The 27,515-nt window shown below is 40.5% G+C and overlaps 7 protein-coding genes and 1 long non-coding RNA gene across 10 annotated transcripts; 3 read left to right on the top strand and 5 right to left on the bottom strand.

The window, feature by feature from the left end:
- The first annotated feature begins 1,148 nt into the window (after positions 1-1,148).
- On the top strand, positions 1,149-14,511 carry LOC117788271 (paramyosin, long form). Of its 3 annotated transcripts, XM_034626987.1 has the most exons (9): positions 1,149-1,512; positions 1,990-2,046; positions 4,364-4,450; positions 4,518-4,684; positions 6,558-7,429; positions 8,162-8,289; positions 8,355-8,467; positions 12,632-13,247; positions 13,319-14,511. In XM_034626987.1, exons 1-9 carry the CDS (start codon positions 1,390-1,392, stop codon positions 13,793-13,795), a joined length of 2,640 nt encoding a protein of 879 aa, XP_034482878.1. In that variant the 5' UTR covers positions 1,149-1,389; the 3' UTR covers positions 13,796-14,511. The 3 variants fall into 3 exon arrangements, with proteins under 3 accessions (XP_034482878.1, XP_034482880.1, XP_034482879.1); XM_034626989.1 differs by lacking the exons at positions 1,149-1,512; positions 1,990-2,046; positions 4,364-4,450; ... (4 more) ...; positions 12,632-13,247; positions 13,319-14,511 and adding exons at positions 8,689-8,831; positions 8,892-8,990; positions 9,369-10,764; XM_034626988.1 differs by lacking the exons at positions 1,149-1,512; positions 1,990-2,046; positions 4,364-4,450; ... (2 more) ...; positions 8,162-8,289; positions 8,355-8,467 and adding an exon at positions 9,369-10,500.
- Positions 14,512-14,705: 194 nt separating this feature from the next.
- LOC117788272 (chorion protein S16) lies at positions 14,706-15,279 on the bottom strand. The gene is made up of 2 exons (XM_034626990.1): positions 14,928-15,279; positions 14,706-14,858 (listed from the first exon to the last, which is right to left on the bottom strand). The coding sequence occupies exons 1-2, from the start codon at positions 15,262-15,264 to the stop codon at positions 14,770-14,772; spliced, it is 426 nt and encodes a 141-aa protein (XP_034482881.1). The 5' UTR covers positions 15,265-15,279; the 3' UTR covers positions 14,706-14,769.
- Positions 15,280-17,299: 2,020 nt separating this feature from the next.
- Positions 17,300-18,135, bottom strand: LOC117787432 (chorion protein S19). The gene is made up of 2 exons (XM_034625956.1): positions 18,042-18,135; positions 17,300-17,943 (listed from the first exon to the last, which is right to left on the bottom strand). Exons 1-2 carry the CDS (start codon positions 18,054-18,056, stop codon positions 17,395-17,397), a joined length of 564 nt encoding a protein of 187 aa, XP_034481847.1. The 5' UTR covers positions 18,057-18,135; the 3' UTR covers positions 17,300-17,394.
- Positions 18,136-18,956: 821 nt separating this feature from the next.
- Positions 18,957-19,486, bottom strand: LOC117787465 (chorion protein S15). Its single transcript, XM_034626007.1, has 2 exons — positions 19,460-19,486; positions 18,957-19,396 (listed from the first exon to the last, which is right to left on the bottom strand). Exons 1-2 carry the CDS (start codon positions 19,469-19,471, stop codon positions 19,064-19,066), a joined length of 345 nt encoding a protein of 114 aa, XP_034481898.1. The 5' UTR covers positions 19,472-19,486; the 3' UTR covers positions 18,957-19,063.
- Positions 19,487-20,340: 854 nt separating this feature from the next.
- LOC117787428 (chorion protein S18) lies at positions 20,341-21,033 on the bottom strand. The gene is made up of 2 exons (XM_034625953.1): positions 21,004-21,033; positions 20,341-20,936 (listed from the first exon to the last, which is right to left on the bottom strand). Exons 1-2 carry the CDS (start codon positions 21,016-21,018, stop codon positions 20,442-20,444), a joined length of 510 nt encoding a protein of 169 aa, XP_034481844.1. The 5' UTR covers positions 21,019-21,033; the 3' UTR covers positions 20,341-20,441.
- A 1,105-nt stretch (positions 21,034-22,138) lies between these two features.
- On the top strand, positions 22,139-22,486 carry LOC117787131. The gene is made up of 2 exons (XR_004617671.1): positions 22,139-22,221; positions 22,294-22,486. It is a non-coding gene; the product is annotated as an uncharacterized LOC117787131 (long non-coding RNA).
- On the bottom strand, positions 22,480-26,602 carry LOC117787129 (erythroid differentiation-related factor 1). The gene is made up of 6 exons (XM_034625570.1): positions 26,459-26,602; positions 23,922-26,406; positions 23,617-23,860; positions 23,246-23,557; positions 22,989-23,182; positions 22,480-22,926 (listed from the first exon to the last, which is right to left on the bottom strand). Exons 1-6 carry the CDS (start codon positions 26,477-26,479, stop codon positions 22,544-22,546), a joined length of 3,639 nt encoding a protein of 1,212 aa, XP_034481461.1. The 5' UTR covers positions 26,480-26,602; the 3' UTR covers positions 22,480-22,543.
- A 44-nt stretch (positions 26,603-26,646) lies between these two features.
- Positions 26,647-27,466, top strand: LOC117787130 (guided entry of tail-anchored proteins factor 1). The gene is made up of 2 exons (XM_034625571.1): positions 26,647-26,806; positions 26,865-27,466. Exons 1-2 carry the CDS (start codon positions 26,735-26,737, stop codon positions 27,315-27,317), a joined length of 525 nt encoding a protein of 174 aa, XP_034481462.1. The 5' UTR covers positions 26,647-26,734; the 3' UTR covers positions 27,318-27,466.
- The last annotated feature ends 49 nt before the right edge of the window (positions 27,467-27,515 follow it).

Here is a 27,515-nt window from a genome sequence, read left to right as displayed (position 1 = left end):
AAAATGCAACATTAAAAATAGAAGAAATAGCATCAAGTTGTCGATCAATCAGCAAATAAATCATCGAGTAAATATCGAGTTTTCTTAAAACTATTTTTTTTAAATTTGGGTTCTTTACCAGTATGAAAAGTATGGAAATATAAATAGACAGTGATGGAAAATAATTATATTTTAAATTTTGATGCATAATTAAATTAAAACTGAGCTGTCGGCTTTTCATTAAAAACGATTTATTTAACTCGATTGATCATCAATAAAATAATCGTGTTAAAGTAGTTGAAAATCGATTTGTAGGTTTATTTTTACAGCCTTACGTATTGTATTGTAATAAATAATAAATATCTCAACATATAAACGTATTTGACTGATTGAGTGACTCACTAATGGAAGACAATATTTTGGAATATCTTATGTTAAAAAGAAAAAGCGCTGGTAAACTGTTATACATACATATAAAACTTTTATTATTTTTATCCGACTAATTTCAAATAAATCTACGATTTAGCAATCCTATTCTGTAGTAGATAATTCGATTTTTAAGATTGAATGTAATTCTGAAAAATATTAAGTTTAATATATGTATATTTTATTATCTTTAATAATCTTAAATAGGAAGCTCTCTCCTAGTGTGTGTATATAAAGTTTTAAAAATCAGATACACAAAATGAAAAGCCAAAAAACACATACATGCTAACATACATTCACAGATGTAGACGCATGATTGTATATGTAAATGACATCGGCTAATTACAGGTAAGCGAAAAAACAACAACTTGGAGTTTATTTTGGGTGCTCCGCAAACTGGCGTGAAAATGCGTTCACACGAAGCGACAAGAAGCCAAATACCAAAAAAATAAAAAAATAAATAGATGAAAATCAAAGAATGTTCCACACAACTGAGCAATTAACACGCACACAGAATGGCCCGAAAGAAAAAGCTGAGGGAAATGGAAAAAAAAACTCACTCAAAGACGAAATACTCAAAGGAGCCGAAAATACGAATATTCGTAATCGGATGAAGACAAAAAGCACGCTCGAAAAAGCGAGTGCCGAGTGCCGAAATTGTCGGCAATCTTCGGGGATCGTGGAAATCGTCCGAAATTGTAGAAATAGACGAAAACAGAAGCGACCATCGAGCAAATAAACGAAATACTCTTTATTCGAACGACAACGGGATCTCTTGTTCAGTAGATCACCAGCCTTACTCCGACGTTTATTACGAATTATTCGGTGACTCGGTGACAACTACACAACTGCGTGCGGTGCTGTAGAGATTTTCGCTTGATCAAGTTAAAATTCTATATACCAAAATCAATAGACGCGACTAACGCGTAACGAATTGTAATTATCAACAAATTGAATTTAATCGATTGGAAAATCTGACATAAAATGTCGTCATCGCAAGCTGTACGCTCTTCGAAATACTCCTACCGGGCCACATCGACTGGACCCGGTGGCGCTGATGTTAACATCGAATACATCACCGACATGAGCTCGCTCTCGCGCTTGGAGGTAAGGATCAGGCATCATCTCGTCTGGATACGCTCAAAAACTATATCTCAAAACTATCTCGATAATAACAAACAGTGATCAATTGCAAAAGTATTTGAAAAATGCTTGAATCAAATGTTAAAATCCAATTTATTTGTGTCTTAAAGACTATGAAAGAAATACTATATATACCTCTATATGCATACATATATACGTATATATATATTGATATGTAGGTGTATCTATGTGTGTGCTCGCCGCGTTTGTGTGTGGAAATATAAAATTCGTTTGAGCAAAAATATCTACACATATCTACAAAGATACATATATGCGTCGGTGAAAATTATGTAACACGGCACCTACGAGATACACATTGGAAAATGCGATAAAATTTTATTTCCAATTTTGTGCAAACAACCGAGTGTGAAAATCGACGAAAAATATATGAAAATTGAAAAGATTACAAACATACAAATACAAATATGAATTTTCTTGCAGGATAAGATCCGTTTGCTCCAAGATGATCTTGAAGTTGAACGTGAATTGCGCCAAAGGGTAAGTTGAGATACAAATACTAAATATTAGTTTAAGTTAGTCTTAAATGTATATCAAATTAGTTAATGCCTTTAAAGAGTTAACTTCGTCTGGGGAATGAAATGATCTATAATAGTTTTTCACCTGCTCAACGGCGGCAAAAAAACAAATTCCTCGTGAAGAGAAAGCGCCATGCAACAAGCGATTTTCACTTTTCTCGTTTGCAAATGTCACCCTAAAAACAGCAAAATATGTGGAAAATCAAAAGGAAACGCAAAGAGGCAAGAAACAAAAAAAAAAATCAAAATAGAAAATAAAGAAAAAAATAAGCAAAAAAGCGGCAAAAACAATAGAATAGAACACATTTTTGCATTTAGAGAGATGCTAAGAATAAATTACCCTTCGAGTCGAGTTGTGCGTCGAACAAATGATAATGATGTGCATTGAACTTCAATCGCTTTTTGCCTTTAAGGCGGAGCCAGCCGACACAATAACAAATGATAAATGATTTTGCATTTGCAATTTGTGTTTTGTCTTTTGCATTTTGCATTTGAATTTGCGTTTTGTGTGTGTTTGACAAAGAAGTAAATGTAGGAAAAGTAGGAAAAGAAGGAAAAGCAAAGACAGAGTGGGAAAATATTTGCATTTGCAAAGTGTCATGCACTTCATTCAGCTGCAGATAGGCAAAAAAAAGAAGGCCCAGGTCTGTTCCTGTTTGCCATTACAAATTTAGAAAATGCGGCCCGACCGGGCTCGGCCTGGCCTGGCCTGGGGCCCTCGACGTGATGTGATGTGCTGTGCTGTGATGTGGAGGAGCACCAAGTGCACAAGTTGGTAGAATGGTAGCGTATTTTGTATATATACTTATAGACATATACGTATACTTTGTGGAAATAATTTTAATTACTTTTGCTTTATGGATCAGCAAACTCTCGCATACTTGAACACATACTCTCACACACACACACACACACACTCTCTCACACATTATATGGAACAAAATGGCTAAAATTAGCGCACGACATTCAATACACAAGCAATGATTAACTTGAAGCGAAACAACAAAAATATGAACAACCGCAGCAGCACAACCAACAACAACAACAACAACAGCTAAAAAAGAAAGGAAAATAAAGTAGCCAAAAACATGATCATCATCATCATTATCGAACAATACAGAGATAGATAGAAAAGCACAAGTCGAAAGAAAATTCGCTGGCACAGCTGAAGACTTTCATCTGTGGGCGAGTGTGTATGTGTATGTGTGTGTGTGCGTTGGTGTAAATGTGTGTATGGGAAAATTAAATAATTTTCTTGCACATTAAAAGTTTTCACAAGGCAACAGCAAGCAGCCTGTCTTCTATACACACATACATATCTATGCATATTGCGGCAAGCAAAAGTATCTACAAGATACACATGGCGCAAATGGATTTACGGTTGTACTTACGTGGCCATTAAGTTAGATAGATACAAATCTACAGTTTGTATATACGGAATGTTGCAAAACTCTTGGAAAATTATAGTTATGGGTAAGGTTATAGCTGTGATTCTCAATCGCATCAGAATCATTTAATTTAAAAGATTTTTTAAAGAGAGTTTTAAAGTCATTTAATTACTGTTCAATTTTGAAACATTTAAAAAAAACTGAATTCTCTTTATACATTTTCTATCTTTATCTAGTAACTCTTTCACAGTCTCTGAATAAAATTTATTTTTACACAAATGCGCACATCTCCCTTCGAGTGAGAACTTTTCAGAATTGCATCTGACAGCTCCCCAATTTAATTTCAGTGGAAACAAAAAGAAAATGCCTAAAATTCCATTTAATTACTAGTTCGGAAAAAAAACTATTCGCAAATTTGCAGGTCTTAAATTAGGTCAAAATTGATGCAACAAAAAGCTGTTGGAAAAATTCTATTGCAGTTCAACAGAATGGCGTATAATAAAATTTGTTTAATGCCTTTTTAGAAATGCATTAGAAGATGCAGATACACAAGTAGATACGTAGATACGTAGATATATGTAGGAGGCGATAGGTATGGATACCTATAAAGATTTGCTGGCATTATGCCATTGTTATTTTGGGTGTTACATGCACATAATTATTTTTGACTGATTAATTTGATTTATATATTTTATGGGCCGTTTGAATTTGCCGTGATGCATCATGATCTGCATTGCATGGCGTGTGTGTGTGGGTTGGCTGAAACTTGCATTAAAAATAGAATTATAAATTATGAAATATGCTCAAATATGCATATATCTATCTATCTATATATCTATCTCTCTATCTATCTATCTGCTAATGTGTAATGTTTAATCTTTTGGCTTGCAGATCGAGCGCGAGAAAGCCGACCTCAGCGTTCAGGTCATACAGATGTCCGAGCGTCTCGAGGAAGCTGAGGGTGGTGCTGAACATCAAGTGAGTTTGCCATTGATTAGCTGCCTTTAACATTAAGCTAATGCTGTAATTTATCCACAATTTGTAGTTTGAAGCCAACCGCAAGCGCGATGCTGAGCTGTTGAAGCTGCGCAAGCTGCTTGAGGATGTTCATCTTGAATCGGAGGAGACCCACACGCTTTTGAAGAAAAAGCACAACGAAATTATTACGGATTTCCAGGAACAGGTCGAAATCCTAACGAAAAATAAGTCTAGGTATGCAATATTCATAATCTGAAGACCTCATCGATCTCATTATTTTCATAATAATCATCATATCATCCTTCTGGCCTCTTGGCCTCATTTCCACGTTGACCTAGAAATGTTGTGCAAACATAAACATGCATATCCATGTTTATTGTTTATAATGTGTTGCGGTTGTTCTTGCTGTTTTTGTTGCCTGATGTATGCCTGATGTTGATGAAGTGGCGTCAGCTGGCGTTGACTTTTCAATGTCTCCAAATAGTAATGCAAACAGCAACAGCCACAACAACAGCAACAACAACAAACAATAATGACTTGCTAACCTTGCTTGCCCCGCTGACACCAAAAACGAAACCAGATCATAAACAATTCATCAAAATGCCATGACAAGCAGAATTACCGCAAAGCCGATGAGTCGTAATGCTGAAAAACTGTGAAAAGCCGCAGCGGGAAATATTCAATTTGCATTGCTTGCAAAGTTCTATTGACACAAATATTTATGCACTCTCGAAAATATATTCATACTCAAATATGTATTCATTTAGTATAAGCAAAACATTGCGGAGAGTCTTGGTTTGCTACTCATATTTCCAAATCAAATATCCAAAAATAAATGCATAGGAATTTCGAATTTCAAAATCAACTCTCTCTCTCTACCTCTCTCTATCTCTCTCTCTCTCTCGGTCAGCACGACAAATTCAAGGCTGTCGTTGTCAAACATTGCGTTGCGACAACGTGGCGTATACGTAATCTAAGCTCGTAGTTGCCTGTTTAATTACTACAAGTTAAATTGCAGCATGTTACACTGTTTTTTACTTTAATCTGCATCTGAAATATTTTCAGTGTTCGGTTAGATTTGCTCAGGTACACAGAATTTATGTGTCGCCCGAGTTTGCGCACTTTTCCCGTAGACAAAGCAGTTTTCTCGCTCACACCGCGGAGCTTAGCGAAAGCTTTTATTTTGAAAAAGTTTCAACGTTTTCCGCACGCACGCAACCATATGTTGTTCCAACAACAGCAACAACAACAACTGAAGAAAAACAACAACGAGGAGCGCATATTTCGGCATTTATTTTTAGAAAAATTTGAAATTTTCATCTACATTCTTGAACGTTAAGTAGAAGAGAGCCGCATTTCTGTTGTTGTTTTTGTTCTCTTGTTGCTGTTGTTGTTGTTGTTGTTGTTGTTGCTCTCTCATTTGCACCAACGCCCAATCCAAATATGTCTTTGATTGAATCATATTCAAAATGTGATGATTGTTGTTGTTGTTGTCTCTTTTCGTCCAATTGAACGTTTATGGAAATTCGATACGTTTTTGGCATTTGCCACTTGTAGGTGGGCCAGGTTAAATACACTCGTACCAAGTACAGTAATTACTCGAATTAATGACCCTGCCGCACAAGTGCAAATTAAAAATGTTTGGAATATCTTTAAGTAAATGTCAAATTATTATTATTATTATGAATATTTAAATAGCTTGCTTCCAGGCACATGCTCTTAACCTTAAGACTGTAAGCTTTTGCCTATCGATCCGAGAGCTTTTCTATACACTTTGCCAATTAAAGTAGTTGTTTTGTAAGTTGGCAGCTTGCATGCGAAAAGATATTGGTCAAAGATCTCGTAATTGATTGATAACCAAAAGCTTCCAGAGATTTCTAAAAGCTTGGCTTTCACCGAATTCTCTACTCATACCTTAGCTTGCTCTTAGCAAATCTTACAGCTTTTGGGCAGCTTTGGGTAATGCTCTAATTAAATCACAGCTTGGGCGCTCACCAAAAAAATGCCGATCTCACAAGCCATGCCTAAGTATTGAAGATTTAACGGATTGAACTTTTAATTAATCGCAAAAAAAAACAAAATATTTTCTTTGATCGATTGTTTACAGAGCCGAAAAGGACAAGGCCAAATTCCAGTCCGAAGTCTACGAGCTGCTCTCCCAAATCGAATCATACAACAAGGAGAAGATCGTCTCGGAGAAGCACATCCAGAAATTGGAGATCTCCATTAGCGAGTTGAATGTGAAAATCGAGGAACTGAATCGCACCGTCATCGATATCACTTCGCACAAATCTCGCCTCTCGCAGGAGAACATTGAGCTGATCAAGGACGTCCAAGATCTCAAAGTTCAATTGGACACTGTCTCGTTTTCCAAGAGCCAAGTGATCTCCCAGCTCGAGGATGCACGCCGTCGATTGGAAGACGAAGACCGTCGTCGCTCAATGCTCGAATCTTCGCTGCATCAGGTTGAGATCGAATTGGATTCAACTCGTTCTCAACTCGAAGAAGAGTCCGAGGCGCGCATTGACTTGGAACGTCAGTTGGTCAAGGCCAATGCCGATGCCACTTCGTGGCAAAACAAATGGAATGCCGAAGTGGCAGCCCGTGCCGAAGAGGTTGAAGAGATTCGTCGCAAGTACCAGGTGCGCATCACCGAACTGGAGGAGCACATCGAAATCCTCATCGTTAAGGTCAACAATCTGGAGAAGACTAAGACCCGTCTGGCCAGCGAAGTTGAGGTTCTCATCATCGATCTGGAGAAGTCCAACAACAGCTGCCGCGAATTGCAAAAGTCTGTCAACACCCTGGAGAAGCACAACATCGAACTCAAGTCCCGTCTGGATGAAACCATCGTTCTCTACGAGACCAGCCAGCGTGACCTGAAGAACAAGCATGCCGATCTTGTCCGCACCGTCCATGAACTGGACAAGGCCAAGGATGCCAACGGTCAGCTGGGTCGCGAGAACAAGAAGCTGGGTGGTAAGTGTAAAACAATCTTTGAAATCTAAAAATTATATTAATTATAGTTATGATAGTTCAAACTGGAAAAGAGTTTAAAATTGAATTGGTAAAATCGAAAGCAAAGAAAAAAAAACAACTTGTCGATCAACCCTCAAATATTACATCGAGTTACATCAAGTTTTCTCAAATCACCTTTTTTTAAAAGAGTGTACAACAAAGAACAGTGATGGTAAAAATTTAATCCAATTGTGATGCAGAATCAAATTAGAGACCAAATAATCATAAAATGTATAAACATAATATATATATAGATAAATCAACTATGAAATCGCTAAGTTTTGACAAAGTTATGAAAGTTTAAAGTTTTTGTAATAATGTCAAAGGGAAAGTATTGAACAAATGAACAGTAATGTAAAAACATTGAATTTTCAAATTTTTATGCAGAATTATTTTTCTGACCTTATAATTTTAAAACTGACAATCCGCAAGTAAATCGTTTAAGTTTTGACAAAGTTATGACAGCTTATAGTTTTTGTAAAAGTGTCTTGGTAAAAAAAAGGGAACAAATGATTAATGATGGAAAAAATTTGGTTCATAATTAAATTAGGGGTAATTTTTCGATTTTTCAAGAAACTTAAAAAATAATCGAGTAAAAGTATTAGAGAAATCTCTTACACGAAAATTTAGTTTACGATTTTTCGATGTTTAGTATTTTTGCATCACTGATTAATTTTCATACTTTTTTTATAGATGATCTGCATGAGGCCAAGAGTGTCATTAATGAGCTGAACCGTCGTATGCATGAGATGGAATTGGAGCTGCGTCGTCTGGAGAACGAGCGTGATGAACTCACCGCTGCCTACAAGGAAGCCGAAGCTGTAAGTGTTTTAATTATATATATTAACATTCTGACTGATTAGCCAACTAATAATTTAATTTATAGGGTCGCAAGGCTGAGGAACAACGCGGACAGCGTCTGGCCGCTGACTTCAATCAATATCGTCACGATGCCGAGCGTCGTCTGGCCGAGAAGGACGAAGAGGTTGAGGCTATTCGGTAAGTGATGAAATCTCATTTAAATCCCCCATGGAAGTTGCCACAAATTGCGGCGCCACTGTAAGCGAAACTGGCAAACATATGAGGGCCAATCGACTTGTCGAATTGTCGAATTGTCGGTTTCCTCTGCCAAATCGGAAGTGTTCGAGCCAATCGATTGATTTTGCCAATCGTTTGCCAGCAATTGAAAAAACAATTGATATCAAATTGACCCAATTCACATGACAATCAGTACGATTTTTATAGTCGCCCCTCGAGCAACGGCATTAGTTTTCTTCCCCAGCAGCAACTCCTTAAAGTCCTGCACTGTCGTCGCACCAGGCGTATACGCAATAAACTCTACAGTTGCCCTGTGATTGAAGTGGTTCGAGTACTTTGAACAGAGTTTGAATGAATATCGTAATATTGTTGAAATTTTCAACAGAAAATTGCGCAGTTGCTGTGATTACATAAGTTGAAAGATCAAAATATCCCAGAGATAACCAGAGATAGACTTGAAGAATCACTAAAGTCTCAATAATAGGTGAGAGTTTTGATGAAGACAATTGTTGAGCTTGGGCTGTGAATCAATGGAAAAATTATTGAATGAAATTAAGAAGAATTAATCCAAATTTACATTCTTCATTTATTTCATTGTTTTTGTTGAAAATGTGAAGAAAAGTTTTTGCATTGCGTAAAATGCGTGACATTTTGTCATAGTCTTAAAGACGCTGCCAAAATGAATCAATCATAGCCCAAAAAGCACAACATTGACTGCCAACTGATGATCATGATCATGTTGTGGATGATGATGATCATGATGATGTTGTTGTTGTTGTTGTTGGTAAATTGTCGTCATTATGTTGATACCTTTTTGCCGAAAAGACAACAGCTGAACAACTGAACTGCAATCTTTTTATAGATTTCAACAAATTTGAAAATTTATTTGCGAAGCATCAGCAACTGTTGCCAAACTGAAGACGTCGACGTTGGGCAAAGGCAAAGCTACAGCGACAACGACAACAGCGACAAAGCGACAACAGCGACAAGGCGACAAGGCGACAAAACAGCCAAGCTGTATTCATCTTTAGTAGCTTTAATTAGAGTACATTTATTCTAAGTATACAAGCATACTTCACACATACGCATCAATCATTCCATACTCCCTCTCACTCTTTTAAACTCTCTCCCTCTCCCTCTCTCTCTCGCTGTCCCTCTCCAAAAATGGCTTTGGCGTTGCAACAGCGTCCATCGCGTTTCCGTCATGCAACAACGACATATGATGACAACTATGGCTATACGATGAATTTCTATCAGCCAATGTTGGACTATTTGGATGCAAAGGCAAAAGGCCTGAAAGTGCAGCAGCCACATCTGCCATGGGTGAGCGAGAGGGGCATGAAGCAATATCGCTCCTCGAACGCTGTCCGACAGTATAATGCCGATGAGATTCTGCGCCTGTCTCGCACCTGCGCCGCTCGTGCCGATGAAATTCTGCTTAGCTTTCGGGCAAAGAAACGATCGCCGTTCAGTGTGCAGAAGCTCGTTGACGCAACGCGTGTGGCAAAGCACATTGAACCGGACACAGTTGTCGAGAGATCGCGTCAGCGTCGTCGTCGTCGTCAGGAGGAGCTCGAGGATACCATTAAGCGCGATACGTTAAAGATTTTACAGCGCATTCGAAAAATCGAGTTAGATAGCGAAATTGATCAAATGTCTGACGATTTTAAGCGTTCGATACGCGGCAAGTCCGCCAGTGCCATTGCCCAGGCTCTGCTCTCCGAATCGGAGAAGAATATCAAGAGTGCCAAGCAACAGGAGGAGAATTATATCTCTCAGACCTTAATCCGTTCGAGTCGTGCCGCGTCCCGTGCTCGTTCCACGTCCCCCTTCGAGGGCAGCGGACAAGTCCGTGCCCATACTCTGCACATGGAGTTAATGGATGATCGCATGGTCGATAAGCTCGATCATCGTGTCTCCTCGTCGCTGCACAATGTGAAGCGTCAGTTGTCGACGTTGAATCAACGCACCGTTGAATTCTATGCGGATAGCAGGTGTGGTATAGAGGATAAGTGTTGGATCTGTCGCAAAGTGATGCGTACACATCCCAAACTCAAGGACTATACCTATATCTATTGGCAGCACTGATCGTGCTAATCTATAGCCATAGTTGTCTCTTCCCTTTCCTTTGCATAACACATCATAATCTCACATGATCAACAATATTTTATTGGAATACGAGTACTGAATCTCTGGTGTTTTCAATTAGGTTCTAGCCCAGACAATTCTGAATAAATGCGAACAAATTTTCAATTGTATCTCAATCTCTTTTGCATCCCACAATTTTCCTTTCCCTCTCCCTCACACACACACACGCTCTCTATCTGTCTTGCTAATTTATTTTAGTTTTTAGTCGCTTCCCCATTTTCACATTTTCCTTCTGTTCCCCTGCATAATTCGTGCACTTGTCTATTTGGCTTGAATTTCCCCATTTGTCTTATGTTTTCTGTTTTCTGGCATTGCATCTTTTGTTTAGTCGTCTGTAAATTATTTCTGCTGAAATTTTTAAATTGTTTGTCTTGGCTAATTGCAACGACCCGCCGAATATTTGGCTTGATATTTGCAGCTGACCATCATAATTGCCAAAGATGTGTGGGATTTAAGCAATTTAATCGATGTGATTTTCTACTGAATGGAGACTTATCATGAATACCAAATAAAAAGATTATTATTGCATGGGATAGACAGAATATAAATTGGGGAATAACATTTAGATTAATAGATTGAATTCTGAAATATTCAATACTTTCGAAGTAAATAATTTATTTCATGTGTTGAATTTTTTTGGAGTTGTTGAGTCTTATATTTTGTATTACTAGGTGTTAATAAAGAAAATTTGTATAATTTAGGCTACATCTAATCTATTAGAAAACATATTTTACTTTCCCCAATTCAAGTGATGATCATATTTCGCACCCACGCAAATACATTCATCTTTAAGACAGGTATTTCGGTTTGGCAAATTGTTGTCTCATTGTGTTTGACGTGTCCTTCAAGAGAAAACTGAATAACTTATTTTATATTTATTTGTCACAAAAAAAGTGATGCGCATGACATCAAAAAAAAAAAAAAAAAAAAAAACCGAGAAAAAAATTTATCACATATTTCTGCGTAGACAATAAACATTGAAAAACAAGCAGAAAGAATAAAGAAAAAAATTAAAATTAAATGAAAAATACTTACGTTCGCAAAGCAAAACTCAAGCTAAATACCTTGGCAAAGCGACAACAATGAGTACACATAGATTAAGTAACTAAGAAATGGGCTAGAACACTGAGAAAAACAAATACATTTGTCAAACAAAACAGATAGATGCGTATGAGATTTAGAAAGTCGTTGTATGAAATGTAGTGGAAAATTAAGAAAAGTTGTGGAGAGAAAGGAAAGTGCGGGGTACACCGACAAATAAGTGTAGGTTTAGATAGGAACTAAAAATTGTACTACAATTATTATATTCAAATGTAGCTGTATTCCAAATTACTTAAGGCGTTTCTTTTTAGCAATGAGTTTCCATTAGTTCCAACTTGCACTTAACTTGTCAAATGAATCAACAGCTAAATAAGAATAAGTCAAAAATGTTGGCAAGTCAAACGATTGCAAGGGAGGCAAAGTTGAAACAACAGACAATAAAAGACAAATGACAAAAGACATAAGATATAAGAAGAATTCATCTCACCTACAACTAAAATTAGACGCATGATGCACTTGCCAGGTTCTAAGGTAGAAAATGCTTGGCATGTAAACGCGCTATTTGTGACAAGTTCGATGTCTTTATCAAGCGTATAAATAAATATGTAAATTCGCCAATGCAGCGGCCGAATAATGCAATTTTTGACAATGCCACAAAAATCAGCAAACAGCAGCAACTGCAAAAACTACGAACAGAACAGAACTGAACAGAGTTCAGTTTGCTGAGCATTACGAAAATTTGTTTTGTGGGTCAGACATTGGGCCAAAAATAGCGACGAGAATGCGAGCGAAATGAAAGCGAATGAAAGCGACAAACTTCGAGGTAAAAGTCTGCTACATTTGAGGGCAACTTCCAGCAAACAAAAATGATTAACACATTGTACATTTTGAATGACGTTTAATTGAACTATAACTATTTCTTTTGAAATCCTTTAGCAAGCAGACCAGCATTGAGATCGAGCAGTTGAATGCCCGTGTCGTTGAGGCGGAGACTCGCCTGAAGACCGAGGTGACTCGCATCAAGAAGAAGCTGCAGATCCAGATCACCGAGCTGGAGATGTCGCTGGATGTGGCCAACAAGACCAACATTGATCTGCAGAAGGTGATCAAGAAGCAGTCGCTGCAGTTGACCGAACTCCAGGCCCACTACGAGGATGTGCAGCGCCAGTTGCAGGCCACCCTCGATCAGTATGGCATTGCCCAGCGTCGTCTGGCCGGTCTTAATGGTGAGCTGGAGGAGGTGCGCTCCCATCTGGACAGCGCCAATCGTGCCAAGCGCACCGTGGAGCTGCAATACGAGGAAGCCACCACACGCATCAATGAGCTGAGCACTGTCAATGTCAACTTGGTGTCCCTGAAGTCCAAGCTGGAGCAGGAATTGACTGTGGTTGCTTCCGACTACGAGGAGGTGTCCAAGGAGCTGCGCATCAGTGACGAACGTTACCAGAAGGTGTCCGTGGAGCTGAAGCATGTTGTCGAGCAGGTGCATGAGGAGCAGGAGCGTATTGTCAAGCTGGAGACCATCAAGAAGTCATTGGAAGTCGAAGTCAAGGTACGTTACTCACACTCATCTCAATATATCTAAGTTAATATATATATATATGTATGTGCCATTCTGTGCAGAACTTGTCCATTCGCCTGGAGGAAGTGGAGCTGAACGCTGTTGCCGGTAGCAAGCGCATCATCAGCAAACTGGAGGCACGCATTCGTGATCTGGAACTGGAGCTGGAGGAGGAGAAGCGCCGTCATGCCGAGACCATCAAGATCTTGCGCAAGAAGGAGCGCACCGTCAAGGAGGTGATCGTACAGTGCGAGGAGGACCAAAAGAATATCATTTTGCTGCAGGATGCGCTGGACAAGACCACTGCCAAGATCAACATCTACAGACGCCAGCTGTCCGAGCAGGAGGGCTTCTCCCAGCAGTCCACCACCCGTGTCCGTCGTTTCCAACGCGAACTGGAGGCTGCCGAGGATCGTGCCGATGTTGCCGAATCCAACTTGAATCTGATCCGCGCCAAGCACCGCACATTCGTCACCACCTCCACTGTGCCCGGCTCTCAGGTGTACATTCAGGAGACAACAAGAACGATCACCGAATAGATTGATGATCGATGATCGCACACACCACACACACCACACACACACCACACACACCAAACACACACACACATACAAACACCTCCCCCAGCAGCAACATTTTATAATATTAAAAAAAAGAAACCAAAAGCAAACAACAACAACAACAACAAGAACAACCACAACAAACAAGATCTAACAACAACATTTTCAGAAAAAGAAAAATGCAGTAATGAGTTTTCTCAATTTCGAATGAATGATGGAATTTGCTTGAGAATCGTTTTTTTATAATTTAAATTTTTTTCAGAGCTTGCGAGAGTTCGTATAGGTTATAAATTATAAATACATATATAACACTACACATCTCCTATCTATTTATAATAATAATATTTTGAAGTTCATGTAATTTAATTAAAATAATGAACCTTAAACCAAAAAACAAATAAAATCAAATGAAAAACTTACAAGTTTTGCAACGTTAGAGAGATACAAATGAGAGAGAGATTGTTTATAGAGTTGGCTGATTTTAAAAACATAACATAACATAAACAACAACAACAACAACAATAACAGAATCCAAAAGATCAACCAATCGACCCTAGAAAGAAACGAGTTGCCCGAGTTATAACCGCTTCTACTTGTTTTTAGTTCATTTTATGTTTAGTAGGTAAATATCTGTGTGCTCGTAACGAATTGATTTTACATTAAAAGAAACGATTAAGAAACAAACCAAAGAAAACTGAGCAATTTTCATATATTTTTACTTTGTATTTTGCAATAAAAACTGAATTTACTCATAATATACTAAATATATAAATAACAACAATGCAGATGTGTCTAATGATTGGGACTCTGTCTATCTGTCATTCAATTTGAACTCAGTACCCAGTTCCTAGAACCCAACCCACTCATTGAAGAAACAAGACAGATTTCATTACACTTTAAACTATCACTATTTATTAAGACTTTTCAGTTGCAGTTATAAATCTCGCTAAGATTTAGACGGCAGACACGGCCAACTTGGAGCCAGTGTTCAGAGTGATGGTCTTCTCACCATAGGCACCACCATAGTTGTTCCTCTTGAAGACTGAAACGATAAAAGAAATGAACTTTAAGTATGCCAAACTGATAATTGACCTGTAGCTGAGTAACCCACCTGGATCGATCTCGGCAACGAAGGAGCGTGGAGGCAAAGCAGCGGCGTAGAGCTTGTCCAGAGGACCGTATGGCTTGACCAGCAGAGGTTTGCCCTGCTCCCAGCCATAACGGTTGAGTGCGTACCAATCAGTGCCGTCCAATTTGGCCGATGAGGCTGCGGCGCCAGCAGAATTGGTCAGAGCAGCAGCTTGGGCCTCAGCAGTCTCGGCATTCTTCACATAATCACCAACGGAGCCATAGCTGGGAGCGGAGTAGTCAGCTTGTCTGTAGGATGCCAAGGAGGCGGAGATGCAGCAGGCCATCAGGCAAAGGAGACGCATGTAGTTGACGGACATGTTGTTATTGTTGTTGTATTTCTATTTGATGGTGCGAGGAGGCGACTGTTTTCAAAACTAATTAACAATTGCGCATGGCCAAATTGCTTTTATAGCCATAGTATTTGAGCTGGCCAGCGATTTGTGTGTACGCTTTACGTGACCAAAGCCCAGTCGAATCCGAATGTGTGCCGAGTCATGACGAAACTTACGCTGCTACACTTTGGGGCCGGCTAAGCAGCCTCCGCTCTGCACCGCACCAAAATCCCACTTCCAGCTCAGGGAGGGGAGCAGGGGTCACTCTTCTGCTTCTGTTTATTGATAAGGCAATGCAAACAGACGCAGTCTTCGGTTACAGTTCGGTTTCGGTGTCGGTTTACTCTTGAAATTGCGCGCCAAATTGCGACAAACTTAACCACGACCACGACAATGACAATGACAATAACCATAACACTAACAACAACAACAACCCCTCGAAGAGCAACAAGCTCCATTGATATCGACTTGACTTCCCCCCTGCTTAGCACGCTCAGTTCGCTTTTGGTGTGTGCGGTATCAGGTCTTTGACTTGGCTACCTGCCCACAACATCATCGCCTCTGCTTCTCAACTCAGCTCAGCTATACTCAGCTTTACTTAGCTAAACTGAACTCAGCTCATTTCTGTTCAATGAACTGCATTGCAGCATTCGAGTTGACTATCAACATTTTTGTCTCATATTGTCATAGTCTTCTCTAATTTTCTTGATAATATTCTTTGCTATGCATTCCAAAATCAACACATCCGTTGAGCTCTTTAATTCTTCTTAAGCTGCCATTTTCTAGGTCTCACTGTCTTCAATCTGGCTACAAGCAACAAGCTTAGCTGACAATCGAAATTGCTCCAAGCTCAACTCAACTTCTCGGCTCATTAGCTTAAAGCTTTTTTTATTTAATATCTGAGGGTGCATGTAGTTATTCAGGGAAAACTGTGCTTAGAAAATCACCAAAAACTATAAAAAAAACTATTTAGTATCTAACTTTTTGGATTATTTATAGATCATACATCTGATTTAATGTTTGGATTGTATATCTAATTTTATTTTATTCGGCAACTTCAAGTTCAACTTGTAAGCTTGTGAGTCTCTCAACATACTTTTCTAAAACCATTTCAATTTAAGAACAATATTAAAATTATTAAATCACAGAGTATTTTATGATTTCCGACAGAAATTCTTTTATTTATATTTTTTTTATTATTTAAGCATGTGTGCATTTTTTTGCATTTAATACTTCTATTATATATTTTTTAATATATCTAATTTTGTAACTGAAGGATTATTAAAGAAAGGTAAAAGAAATATTTAAGAAGCGAAAATAATTTTTATGTATCGGATGCACATTAAAATTTAAGAATTACAATAAAAAATGAGTAATAATATTGTTAAAAAAAATACATTTTGAAAAGGGAAATTTGTAAATATACCTTTAAACATCTAGATATTTAATTTCATAAAATAAAAGATGAAATGTAAAAAAAAAAACTATTAGAATTTGCAAAAACAATATTTAATTAAAAATAAGTAACGCTAGTAATATGTATATTAATTGTTTTTGAAGTAAAACTTGCTCTAATGAATTTATTGTCTCCGTTGTATAAATATTATTTGGCTCCGTTAAATTTCATTAATGCCAATTTTCTAAGATTACAACCCACATATTTCAGAAAAAGATTAAAGTTAAAAGTGTTCATACACATTGAATTTTGGCTTAAATTTTGGTCAACAAATCGTTGACTTCTTTCCGCTGGTTGTTTAAGAGTTAAGAACTTTTCAACCATCTGCATAGGCACGGGCACGCTCGGAATTCTCCAGCTCATTAGCTTGCAATCAAATTGAAATTCGTCAACAGCTGCAGCTGCTACTTCAACTGCCAAACATTGGTAAAAAACTGGTGGTTACCGGAACCACTTATCGACCACTTATCTGAGAGCCACCCAAGGCCATTCAGACCGCTATGCTATATACTACATTATATATTAAAGTGTAACCGTATAATCAATAAGACATTTTTGTTTTTGTTTTTTTTTTTGTGATGTTGATTTTATTGGCGCTGTTTGGACAGCGAACGTTTCCGTTAAATTGTGAGAAATTTCACGAGAGATTCATGAGGTCTCTAATAACGGGGAGCCTGTTGGTGGTAGTTACCGTGGCTGCCATAGTGGTTCTCTGGCACGTAGAGCTTGGCAACTGGAGCAGCGGCACGGATGGGCAGAACCACCTTGGTGTACTCGGGAGCTGAGGCGTAGCTGCGGTAATGGTTCTGGCCGGGATACAGCAGAGTGGCGCCGGCAGGCTGGACAGACCAGCGGGGACGTCCATAGCCGCGCTGTTGACCATAACCATGGTTGCCATGGTACTTCTTGCCCTCATAGTTGGCAGCCTGCACGACCTGACCGTATCCGGCATGGTTGTGGCCATTGTAGCCGGAGTCCAAGAGGATTGGGCGCAGATGCTCGCTATGGCCATAACGGGGACCACCAGCAACGATCTCTACGGGACGATCATTGCCACCGGCGGCGGCAGCGGCGCTGGCAGCAGCAGCACCGTTGTTCTCGCGGTGTCCATAGCTGGAGACCTCACGGTGTCCATGGCCATAGCTGGGAGCTCCATATCCTCCATTGCAGCTGGCGAGAGCCAAGGTGCACACGAAAACGGCGAGAGTCTGAGTGGAAAACAAAAATAGGGGTAGGTAAATTGTCTGTTGAACAGCCGGCTGGAAGCGGAACGGGAAGTGGGAAGTGGGAAGACTTCTTTACTTACGGCGAATTTGTTCATGGTTGGACTTTAAGTTTTTTTGGGTAGCGCTCGCTGCTTGGAACAGTTGGCACAATTAACGAACCAAATGCTAAGCACACTTCTTTATATAAGCAAAATAAATGAAGCGCTCGAAACGTGATCTCGCTACGAATTTATCACGGCGCTGAGTTTAGCTCACAGCTCACAACATCATCATCTTATTCTTATTCTTCTTCTTCTCCTTCTTCTTCATCTTCATCTTCTTGGTGGCGGTGGGCGGCTCAGCTCAGTAGAGATTCAATTCACCCCAGTTCTTTTTCTGCTCTGTTTTCTTCTTGCTTTCCAAATCGCACCTCCATATCGCCATACCGCTCCACACAGCTCTAGTGTTGCTTGTTTTACCAGTCTCTCGTATCGCCGACATTTGAATGCCGCTTTGGGGGATGACGGTCTCTTTAGACTGGCCCCAAAACTATATGTGCTAAACTAAATGAAATTAACTACCATGATGATGATGATGCTGAGGCGTGAGAGCATGCAGCTGGATAAGAACGCAACTGCTTGCTGCTGTCTCTGTCTGTCTCTGTCTAGCAGCCAAGTCTCTCTCATCACAGCTCAATTGTCTGTAAATTTTTTGTTCTTCAGCAAATGATCCTTAAGGCAGTTTGGACTCCAGCAGGGAAATATGAGTCATAGATATCAACTTTACTAATTTTGCTAACACTGTTCTGCATATCAAATAGATTGTCACTTAACAATTGCAATTGTTATTTTGCTTTGAATTTGAAATAGTTTTAAATACTTAAAATAAATTAGCCCCTTAACTTCTTGCTCGCTCCTTCTGCTTGCTCTAAAAAGTAAACCGATTTAAACTGTGCGCTCAAGAGTATGCAACATTTTTTGTCACAACCAGAATATAAATAAAAACAAATTATAGAATTTTTGTTCAACATTTTCCACGGCGTTCAGCGGTTCTTTTCTTTTATTTTGTCACAGTGTAGCTGATGTTGCTGCTCCATGAAACAAATTTTCAACTGTTCAATAGTTTAGTAGACGCTGCGTCCATAGCCGGAGCCATAACCACGGCTTGGAGCGTTGTAGCTGGTGTCGATCTCATAGCCGGGAACGGCCAACTGCCTGTAGTTGCCTGGGCGGATGGCGCCATTGCTGGCAGCAGCGGAGGCAGCAGCACGGGCATTTGATGGGTTGGAGTACAGGGGCTGAGCATAGGAGTGACCACCATGACCGCCATACGAGCCGTGTCCGTAAGAAGGCTCCTGAACGTAGGCCAAACCTCCGTATCCGCCGCCATAGCCACGGTTGCTACCGTATTGGTTGGCATTGATCATGGCGAAGAGAGCGAGGGTAGCGAAAGCGAACTGTAAAAATGAGTTACAGGATTAGTTAATTGTCGCCTCTGGGCAATTGCTAGGATTACTTACCAGGAACTTCATGTTGAATGTTTAGTTTTGTTGGTTGTAGTAATCAATGAAACTATGATTTGTTTGCCAACACAGCGCGCTTTTATATGCAAAAACTAGACTGGATATTTACGTGACACTCCCATATATTCACACAATTAATTTGAGTAACTTATTTTATAATTTTCATAGATTTCATAATTGTACATAAGCCATCGCATTTGTATTGTATTCGTATATACTCGAACCGTTATAAAATTGTTGGGTAACTCGATGTTTCGCTTGTGCTCCGATAAAAGCCACAATCCCGCCCCTTTATTTGACTTGGCTCGACACATGCCCAGACACAAAACTAAACACGAGTACTTTCTGAGTTCTCAATGAACTCACGAACGACGTGTGCGACTTTTTTGTAGCCCCAATTTTTTTTAATAAAGTACTCTATTGTATTCTAGCTTTAAAACTTTGCACATTCCAAATTATTATGGCTCATACAGTCAATCATTGGCTGGAAATTGAGCTGTTGACATGGCCCGAATATCCGGAAATAAATTTACGATTACTTAGGAAAATAAATATGGAAATCTATTTGCATATTTTAAAACATATGTTTTTTTTTTAATAAACTAACAAACTTTGATTTTGAACTTTAGAATAGTTTACTTGGACATATTTTACAAAATCTGTATTATTTCTATTCTATTATATTATATGTTTTCTTCTAAATTGAGCTTAATATTTTTTAAATTTATTATTTCTTGAAAAACCAAAGCTTTTCATTTGCCACTCTGAGTCAAGACTGAGCTTTCTGAAAATAAAGCCAAGTAAGCTTAAGTTGATTTTCTTATATGTTGTTGCATCGACACAAAAGAAACCCCCAAAAAATGTCAATCAATTGTATAGATTTGTTTTGATGATTTGTTGTTTTTATTACTTTCTAACGCCTTATAGACTTAACTCTCGAGTGTTAAGCTTTCGATTCACTGTTGAGTTTTTAAGTCGCTTAATAGCCGGAGTTTTGGTAACCGCTCTTCTTGCCAGCGACGGCAGCGGACGCAGCAGCAGCGGATGCACCCTGAGCCTTCTCGGCATAGCTGTGCTGTGGGGCATAGCTCTGGTGAGAGCCATAGGATTGGTGGACAACCTGACGGGGCTCCTTCCAGACCAGAGGAGCACCAGCACTGGGGGCAGCCAGGGAGAGCTTGGCCAGACCAAGAGCATGACGATCGACAACTGGAGCACCATGTCCATAACCATGTCCGTATCCGGCATTCGAGGTGTAGACGGCGGAGACTGGCACCTCAACGGTGCGTGCGTAGTTGTTGCCACCATAGCCGGCACCATAGCTGTTACCACCATATCCACCAGCGGGCACGATAGCCTTGACGGTCAGAGCAGGCTGCACCTGGTAGGCATAGCCACCAACTGGAGCACTGCCGTATCCTTGACGACCATAAGCGTTGGCCGAAACAGCGGCGATGGCGCAGACGAAAATGCACTATAAAAATTTAAGGGAAATAAGTTGATGTTGCAAGAGGATGGGGAATGGATTTCCAGACACTTACCATGAACTTCATCATTTTGTTTGGCTTGGGATTTGTTTAGTTTGTCTTGTAGCAGGTAACTAATGTCTGACTGAAGCGGCCAGTTTTGTTTATATAGTAAAAATCCAGGCAATGCCAATGGCAATTCTTGGCTTACGTGACGAATATGATGCAAGTTTGGTTTTAGCAGACTTTCGTCTGTTCTATGGCAAGTTCTTTGTGTTTTGTGTTCCAGCCGCAATCTCAAGACGTCGCCGCTACGGAGACGTGCAAGTCCCAAGTCCAAAACATGCCACTGAATTCGGCTCGGGTCCAGATAGCAGGCGTCGTCTGTGTGCTTACGCCATCGTCTGAGAGTTCTCCCTTGTCGTCATTACGCAAGTTCATCATGGCTACTTGGATGACTCGTGCGTGCCCAGATCAGCTCTTTACGCTGTCTGTGTGGGCGTCATTTTGCTCCATTATTCAACATCACTTGCTCCACTGTGACTGAGCTTGACACAGTTTTTAGCCGCGTCACAAAGAGCCAAGGCATTGACTTGAGCTTTCTGCTGCGTTGGTAGAATTTATATACAAAAGCAAAAAAATTACGATAAAATTACAATAAAATTATAAACTATAAACCATAAACAATGCAATGTGTCGCACTAAGCACTTTATAATATTCAAATTTAATAATAATAAAGTGCGCCAAATTATTTGAAATTAATGCAATGCGCTACGCTCGTTCACAGCGGCATTTCAGTGCAGCATAAAATTAATAAAAAATATACAAACAATTATATTTAATTGAAATTTCGATTTATTTTAGAAAACATGTTTTTATTTGAAATAATTATATATGTTTTCTTATTGCTAATAGTTATAAAGATCAAATTTTTCATTAAAACTCAACATTTTCTGTTGTTTTTTAATTCTTAGTAATATATTAAGGGAATTTATAGCAATTTGCAATCGATTTAAATAAATTGAACACTTTTCTTTAAATATCAGGGAGACTTTGAGTGAGCCATGATTGAGAATGAGATTCAATTCTCGAGCATCCGCAGCTTGTTTAACAACATATTTAACAGAACAGAAGCTGTCCAAGATTGCATAGAGCAGCAGCCAGCGCTTGGCACTCAGATGTCTCTAATCTTGATGAGTGGCACGTCTCGTGACAGCCACGCGACTTTATAAGAGCCGTGCGCCCACTGAGGCGAATACAGAAAACTTAAAATGCCTAGTCTGTGCTTTAAGGTAAGATGTGATGTGTAATAATTGTTTATATTAATCGATAGTTGATTGATGCTAAAGCTTGATCCTTTACAGATCTTGAGAACTGCCATTCTTCTAGCTCTGGCAGCGATGCAATTGAATGCCGCCAGCATTGTTGAGGCCGAGGAAATGTCTGGCGATTGTCCATGCCAAAGGCGGGGCTAACTGGAAACTCGAAAAGTGGTCGAAACAGAAACCGAATTACAATACATCAATAAACAAGCCAGGTCAATGCATATGTTAAATTTGAACTGAACCAATTTTTATAAACTCGTAGACGACACGTACAGAGAGCTCTACTTGACTAGTCGCTGCTTGGCTGAGCGCCGCACATGGCTTTCAGCCGGGTTAGCAGCGTGTGCAAATGGTGTGAGCGCGATATTGACGCTGTCGATGATTGCTGAGCGCCTATGCCATGTTTCCCAGTCAAGGTTTCCATATACATGCGCTTGTACAGTGCCGACAGCTGTTTTGGATCCTTGCCGGTTGTTAACAGCAATTTGATGAGCGTTTTAAGCGCATTCTGCAAGCGGCTCTCGAAGAGCGTCAAATGTGATTTGAACTCGTCATCGTCAATTTGAACGCTGCTGTTAGTATCGATGACGTGGTCAAAAATAAGCTGGCATTGCAAGCAAATGTCTAAAGCCAGTTGCATTTGTTTTACCTTCTGTGCAGCGTGAGTGGAAACTAAAAAACAAAAGAGAAACTTGCTTAAAATGTATGTCTATTAAGTAAACTCTGTCACATACCTTCAGCTAGGAACTCGTGCAATGAGATGCGCTCCAGTTGCACGACCATCAAGTCCCGCACCTCCTTGAGACTCTCCAATATCTGCGTCGCCTTCTCGTAGTGATATTTGCACAGTTGCAACGTTGCTTTTGGCAGCTGGGACAACTCGCAAACGCCATAACCACGCAGCTGAGCATAGTGAAAGGAGGCAATGCTGCAATGAGATTGAACAAGTTATACGATTGGACAAGTTCCTATCTAATTATTATTATCTTACCGCTTGTGTATCAAACCCGATCGAAAGCTGTAGAGCACCTGTCGTGCCCCTGCATGCTCCACATCGCATAGACGCAGCGACTTTTGCAGCAATTCGAGCACCTCCTTGGAGGCCTCGGCCAGGCTGTTGTTATCGGCCACACTAAAGTCCTGCAATTGCTTGGCAAGCGTAAACGTGGCTGTCGATAGCTCCCACTGCACCAGATCCCAGAGCTCCGCATTCGCTTTGCGTGTATCCAGGCAGTCTTTGGCCTTCTCATAATAATTAAAGGCCTCGTTGTAAAACGTTTTCTGTGCGTCCAGGGTAATGGTACTAGAGATAAGAGAATATTTCAATATGAGTGGAACCTGTCTCTCACTTAGATTACACACCTCTCATTGGGCATGGTAAGATGAGCACGCAGTCTCATAAATCTGCCCATGTTGCAGTAAAGAAATGCCAGGTTGACATTATCCTGCACTGCCGTGAAAGCCTCAATGCCACGACGCAGGCAGTCATAAGAATTAACAGTCAATTTGACATAGAGTGGCTCCGTTTTAGATTTCTCATCATCATTTGTTGTTTCTTCAGTCCCTTGAGCATTTTCAGCCTTGCGTTTCATTAGACTATATTCCTCTGCAAGGTAATAAATATATTAATATATAAGTCTTAATAGATAACTTAACAGATAACTCACCCTGCGCAGAGTACATGTACTTGAGGCCCAATTCATTGCGTACATTGCCTAAGCGACGCAGCAGCTCATTGCTCTCCGTGCTCTGGGCATCTTCCAGCGCCTCTTCATAGCATTTGCAACTATGCAGCATCACTTGCTCCACATTCTTAACAGGGGCAAGACTCAGCAGCTCTGTTTCCTCCAGTTCCTGTGTCAGCTCAAGGGAAATTAGACGCGTTGACTCATCCAGCTGCTCATATTGCTGCACATACTCCTCGATGGCGTTCCAATGCTTCGACATTTGAAAGAAACAGTCACCGGCGCGTCCCAGCAGACAGCTCTGTTGGGACACCACATTCGCCATATACTTGTTGAGCACCTGTTGGCAGCGACAGGCCAGTTCAATGGCCTGCAGAGTGCTTCCATAGCTCTGGGTCTCATAATGATGCTCCGCTAGCGTGGCATAAGTCAGGCAAGCTTTCTCCAGCAGCAGAAGCTTCAGATGCACATTCCAGGAACCGAAGTTTTGTGTATTAAACTTGGCGCTGAGTTGATGATTGCTGACAGCTGCAGGTTTGGTGCTGCTAGTTGTGGCCAGTTCCTTTGACTTGCTACGTTTGCTCTTGTTCTTAATGGAGCGTTTCTTTTGGGGCTGTGCTTGAGACTGAGTCGAAGACGTAGATGACGGCTCGACAAGCTTGAGCTGCTCATATGGCAGTGGTATGGCATTAAAGGGCTTCGCCATGTTGGGATTCTGTTCCTCATGCAGAATTCGTTGCTTCTCCTCTTGCTTGGCGTGCATTTCCGACTCCTTGAGCTTCTCCTCTTGATTGCCATTAAAGTATTGCAGGCAGGAGATGCCGGCGCTAATGTGCTGCAGTGAAATGTTGCAGCGTTCCACAGTGTCAGCGATTAAGGGAGCTGGTTTGGAAGGTTTTGCGTGTGACTTGAAATCCCGCAGAGCATCACAAATGTGCCGCACAGCAACATTGGCCTTGCCACCGCTTTGTGCCGCACTCTGATAGTACTTGTCCTGCCCAAAGTCAAGGAGTTCGTCATCATAGCTCTCCTCGTCATCTTCCTCCTCTTCGTCGTCGTCAAACAACGACTGAGGATCATTGAATTTAGGCGCCTTTGGATCAATCCCCGCCGGAATATGCAAATCAGAAAGTATATAATGTGAGGAGCTCACAATTTGTGGATATTGCTCTTTGGGCAACAATTTGATGCAGTTGTCCAGCAGTGCGCGTATATTGCCAGCCGTCTTGGGAGTAATATGCTCCAGCGTGTTCTTCATGTTGCGTGCCACGGAATAAAGCAACATTCCCACAGGCACAGTGAAGGGATTCATTTGCTGCTGCTGCTGCTGTTGGGGACGCTCCGCCTTCTCGGTTGCTTTATTCTGGCTCTGGCAGAGCGTAGTTAGATCATACAATTTGACAACATCATCATTGCGTCCCTTAAACAGCCAATAAGTATGACCCGCCTTGGTTGCATTCGCTTTGAGAAAGGCCAAGATATTCTGTGCCACATTCCGAACCACCTTTGGTGAGAATTGTGAATTCTCCAGATAGGGCAAATCCTCAGTCTTGATAATCTCATATTTCTGCACAATGCCATCCAGATGGTAGCACATGACCACCTCGGGTACATTGCACATGAGGTTGTCCAGCCAATAATCAATGCCAGTCAACACATTGATAGGCTGAGCGGCGTCCCGAAGTCGCAGGCTGATGCAGGGCCTGTTTGGGCCACCAAAGATGGGCATATCGGTTCCAATAAGCATGCGTATGTCCTCAAAAGTCCACACGACGTTGCGATTGAAGGCATGACTCGACTTGGGATCGGGCACATTCTCATCGATCTTTGGTTCTGGTAAAACAGGTCCAATGATTGGTAGACTAGCGCGTCTATTGGTCAATTGCGTTGGTCCATCGTAATCCGTGTAGCCCGTCTGCTTTAGACTGTGATATAGAAACTTGGACAGCAAGTTCTTTGATTGCAGCGCCTCGCGTGAACGTTCCTTCAGGCAGAAATTATGCTGCTCATCGCCATAGGCCAAGATGTGCTCCAATATAAAGGTGCGCAACCATTTCCAATCATCATCTGCCTTGCGCAATAAATACTTTTGGATATCAAACTCGTCCAGTAACAGAGTGTTGCCCACCTTGTGGACAACCATACTGATGGCACTTTTAGCACTGTACGGCAGTTTCAGTAGCTGTTTAATGTTCTCCGCATCCGATACGACATCCACCTCCCCAACACAATCAGGAAACATTTGGCCCAGACGAAAGCTGGCAAATCCTGCGTTCTGATATAACGCCTGATGCAGACCATGGCTGCTGTGTGAGGTGGTCAGCCAGTTGAGGGGCGGCAGATTCAGGTTGGTGTTGCATTCCAGACGCTTGAAATGCGCAGGCACTTGAACCGGCGAAAGCTTTATAATTGCTTGGCTTTTCACTGCCTCAAGCTCGTGCGGCCCAATGCTGCGACAGGGTTCAATCTGAAAATGCTCCAATGTTAATTTGATCTCTAAATATTAAAATTTTGTTTACCTCTTCGTTGCTATCTTCCATTGCGTTGATTATTCATTTCATTTCAATTCTAACACTAACACAGAATGTTCACGAATATTCTACAAGGTATGCGTTTGTTATGCCGGCAAACAGCTGGTTGTAGAGCAGCCAACCCTGGTATTGACAGGGTTGTATTTGTCTGTTGACGAAAACACACACGCGCAGCTATCAGCTGTTTTCTGCGTTCACTTTTATTTCCCCCTGCAAGAATATTAAGCTAATATTCATTTTTTATAAAACTAACATAAAAGCAGCATGCAATTGTTTATACAGATAGCGCTGCTGTGCCTGATCAACACTCTCCTGCCAGACTTTATACGAAACTACGTAAGTGGAGCTAGGAAGACAGCAGATCAACCTGCATTAAATGTATTTTTACCTGCAGCTCAAAGTATCTCGTTTTTGGAAGAAAGGTAAAACAGACACACAGCGAATGCAAACAGAGCTGGATGCAGCACGTGAGGAACTGGACAATGTGCACAGTGCTCAACATGCCGGTGAATATGCAAGGAAAATAAAAACAATGCGTGCGGAGCGTAAAGTTGCTGACGCCGAGACCAAAATTAAAATGTCCAAGCAAATGGAAACCCTGAAACAGTCAACCATCGATACAGTGGCCTACTACGTGTCCAAAGTGCTCTTCTCACTCATCGTAGTCATAGTGTGCGCCCGTAATCGCAACTCACCAGTGATGATCTTTGACCACAGCTTTAGCCTGGCGCCGCTGGGCGGACTTCTAAGCTTTCCCACGGGCGTGTACAATGCTGTTTCAGTGCCCGTTTGGGCCTTTTCTTGTAATTTTACTTTTAGTTTACTGTATGGTTTGTTAAAGAAGTAATGTCTACGAAATAGGAATTGTAATTTTGTCTTTTACTGCAACTAATTAAGTTTGACTGTTCAAGTGCTCGATATACTTAGTTTGCTTAGCTTCAGAAAAGGAAAAGAATTTTAATATCAAATACATAAAACAGAAATGTATTTTCGCATGAGAAAAGTGTAAGTTATTAATTTTACCAAGCTGCAATTGCAAGAACGA

The sequence above is a fragment of the Drosophila innubila genome, assembly GCF_004354385.1.
Source record: "Drosophila innubila isolate TH190305 chromosome 3L unlocalized genomic scaffold, UK_Dinn_1.0 0_D_3L, whole genome shotgun sequence".
Classification (NCBI taxonomy): domain Eukaryota; kingdom Metazoa; phylum Arthropoda; class Insecta; order Diptera; family Drosophilidae; genus Drosophila; species Drosophila innubila.
This window is presented reverse-complemented; position numbering and strand designations above follow the sequence as displayed.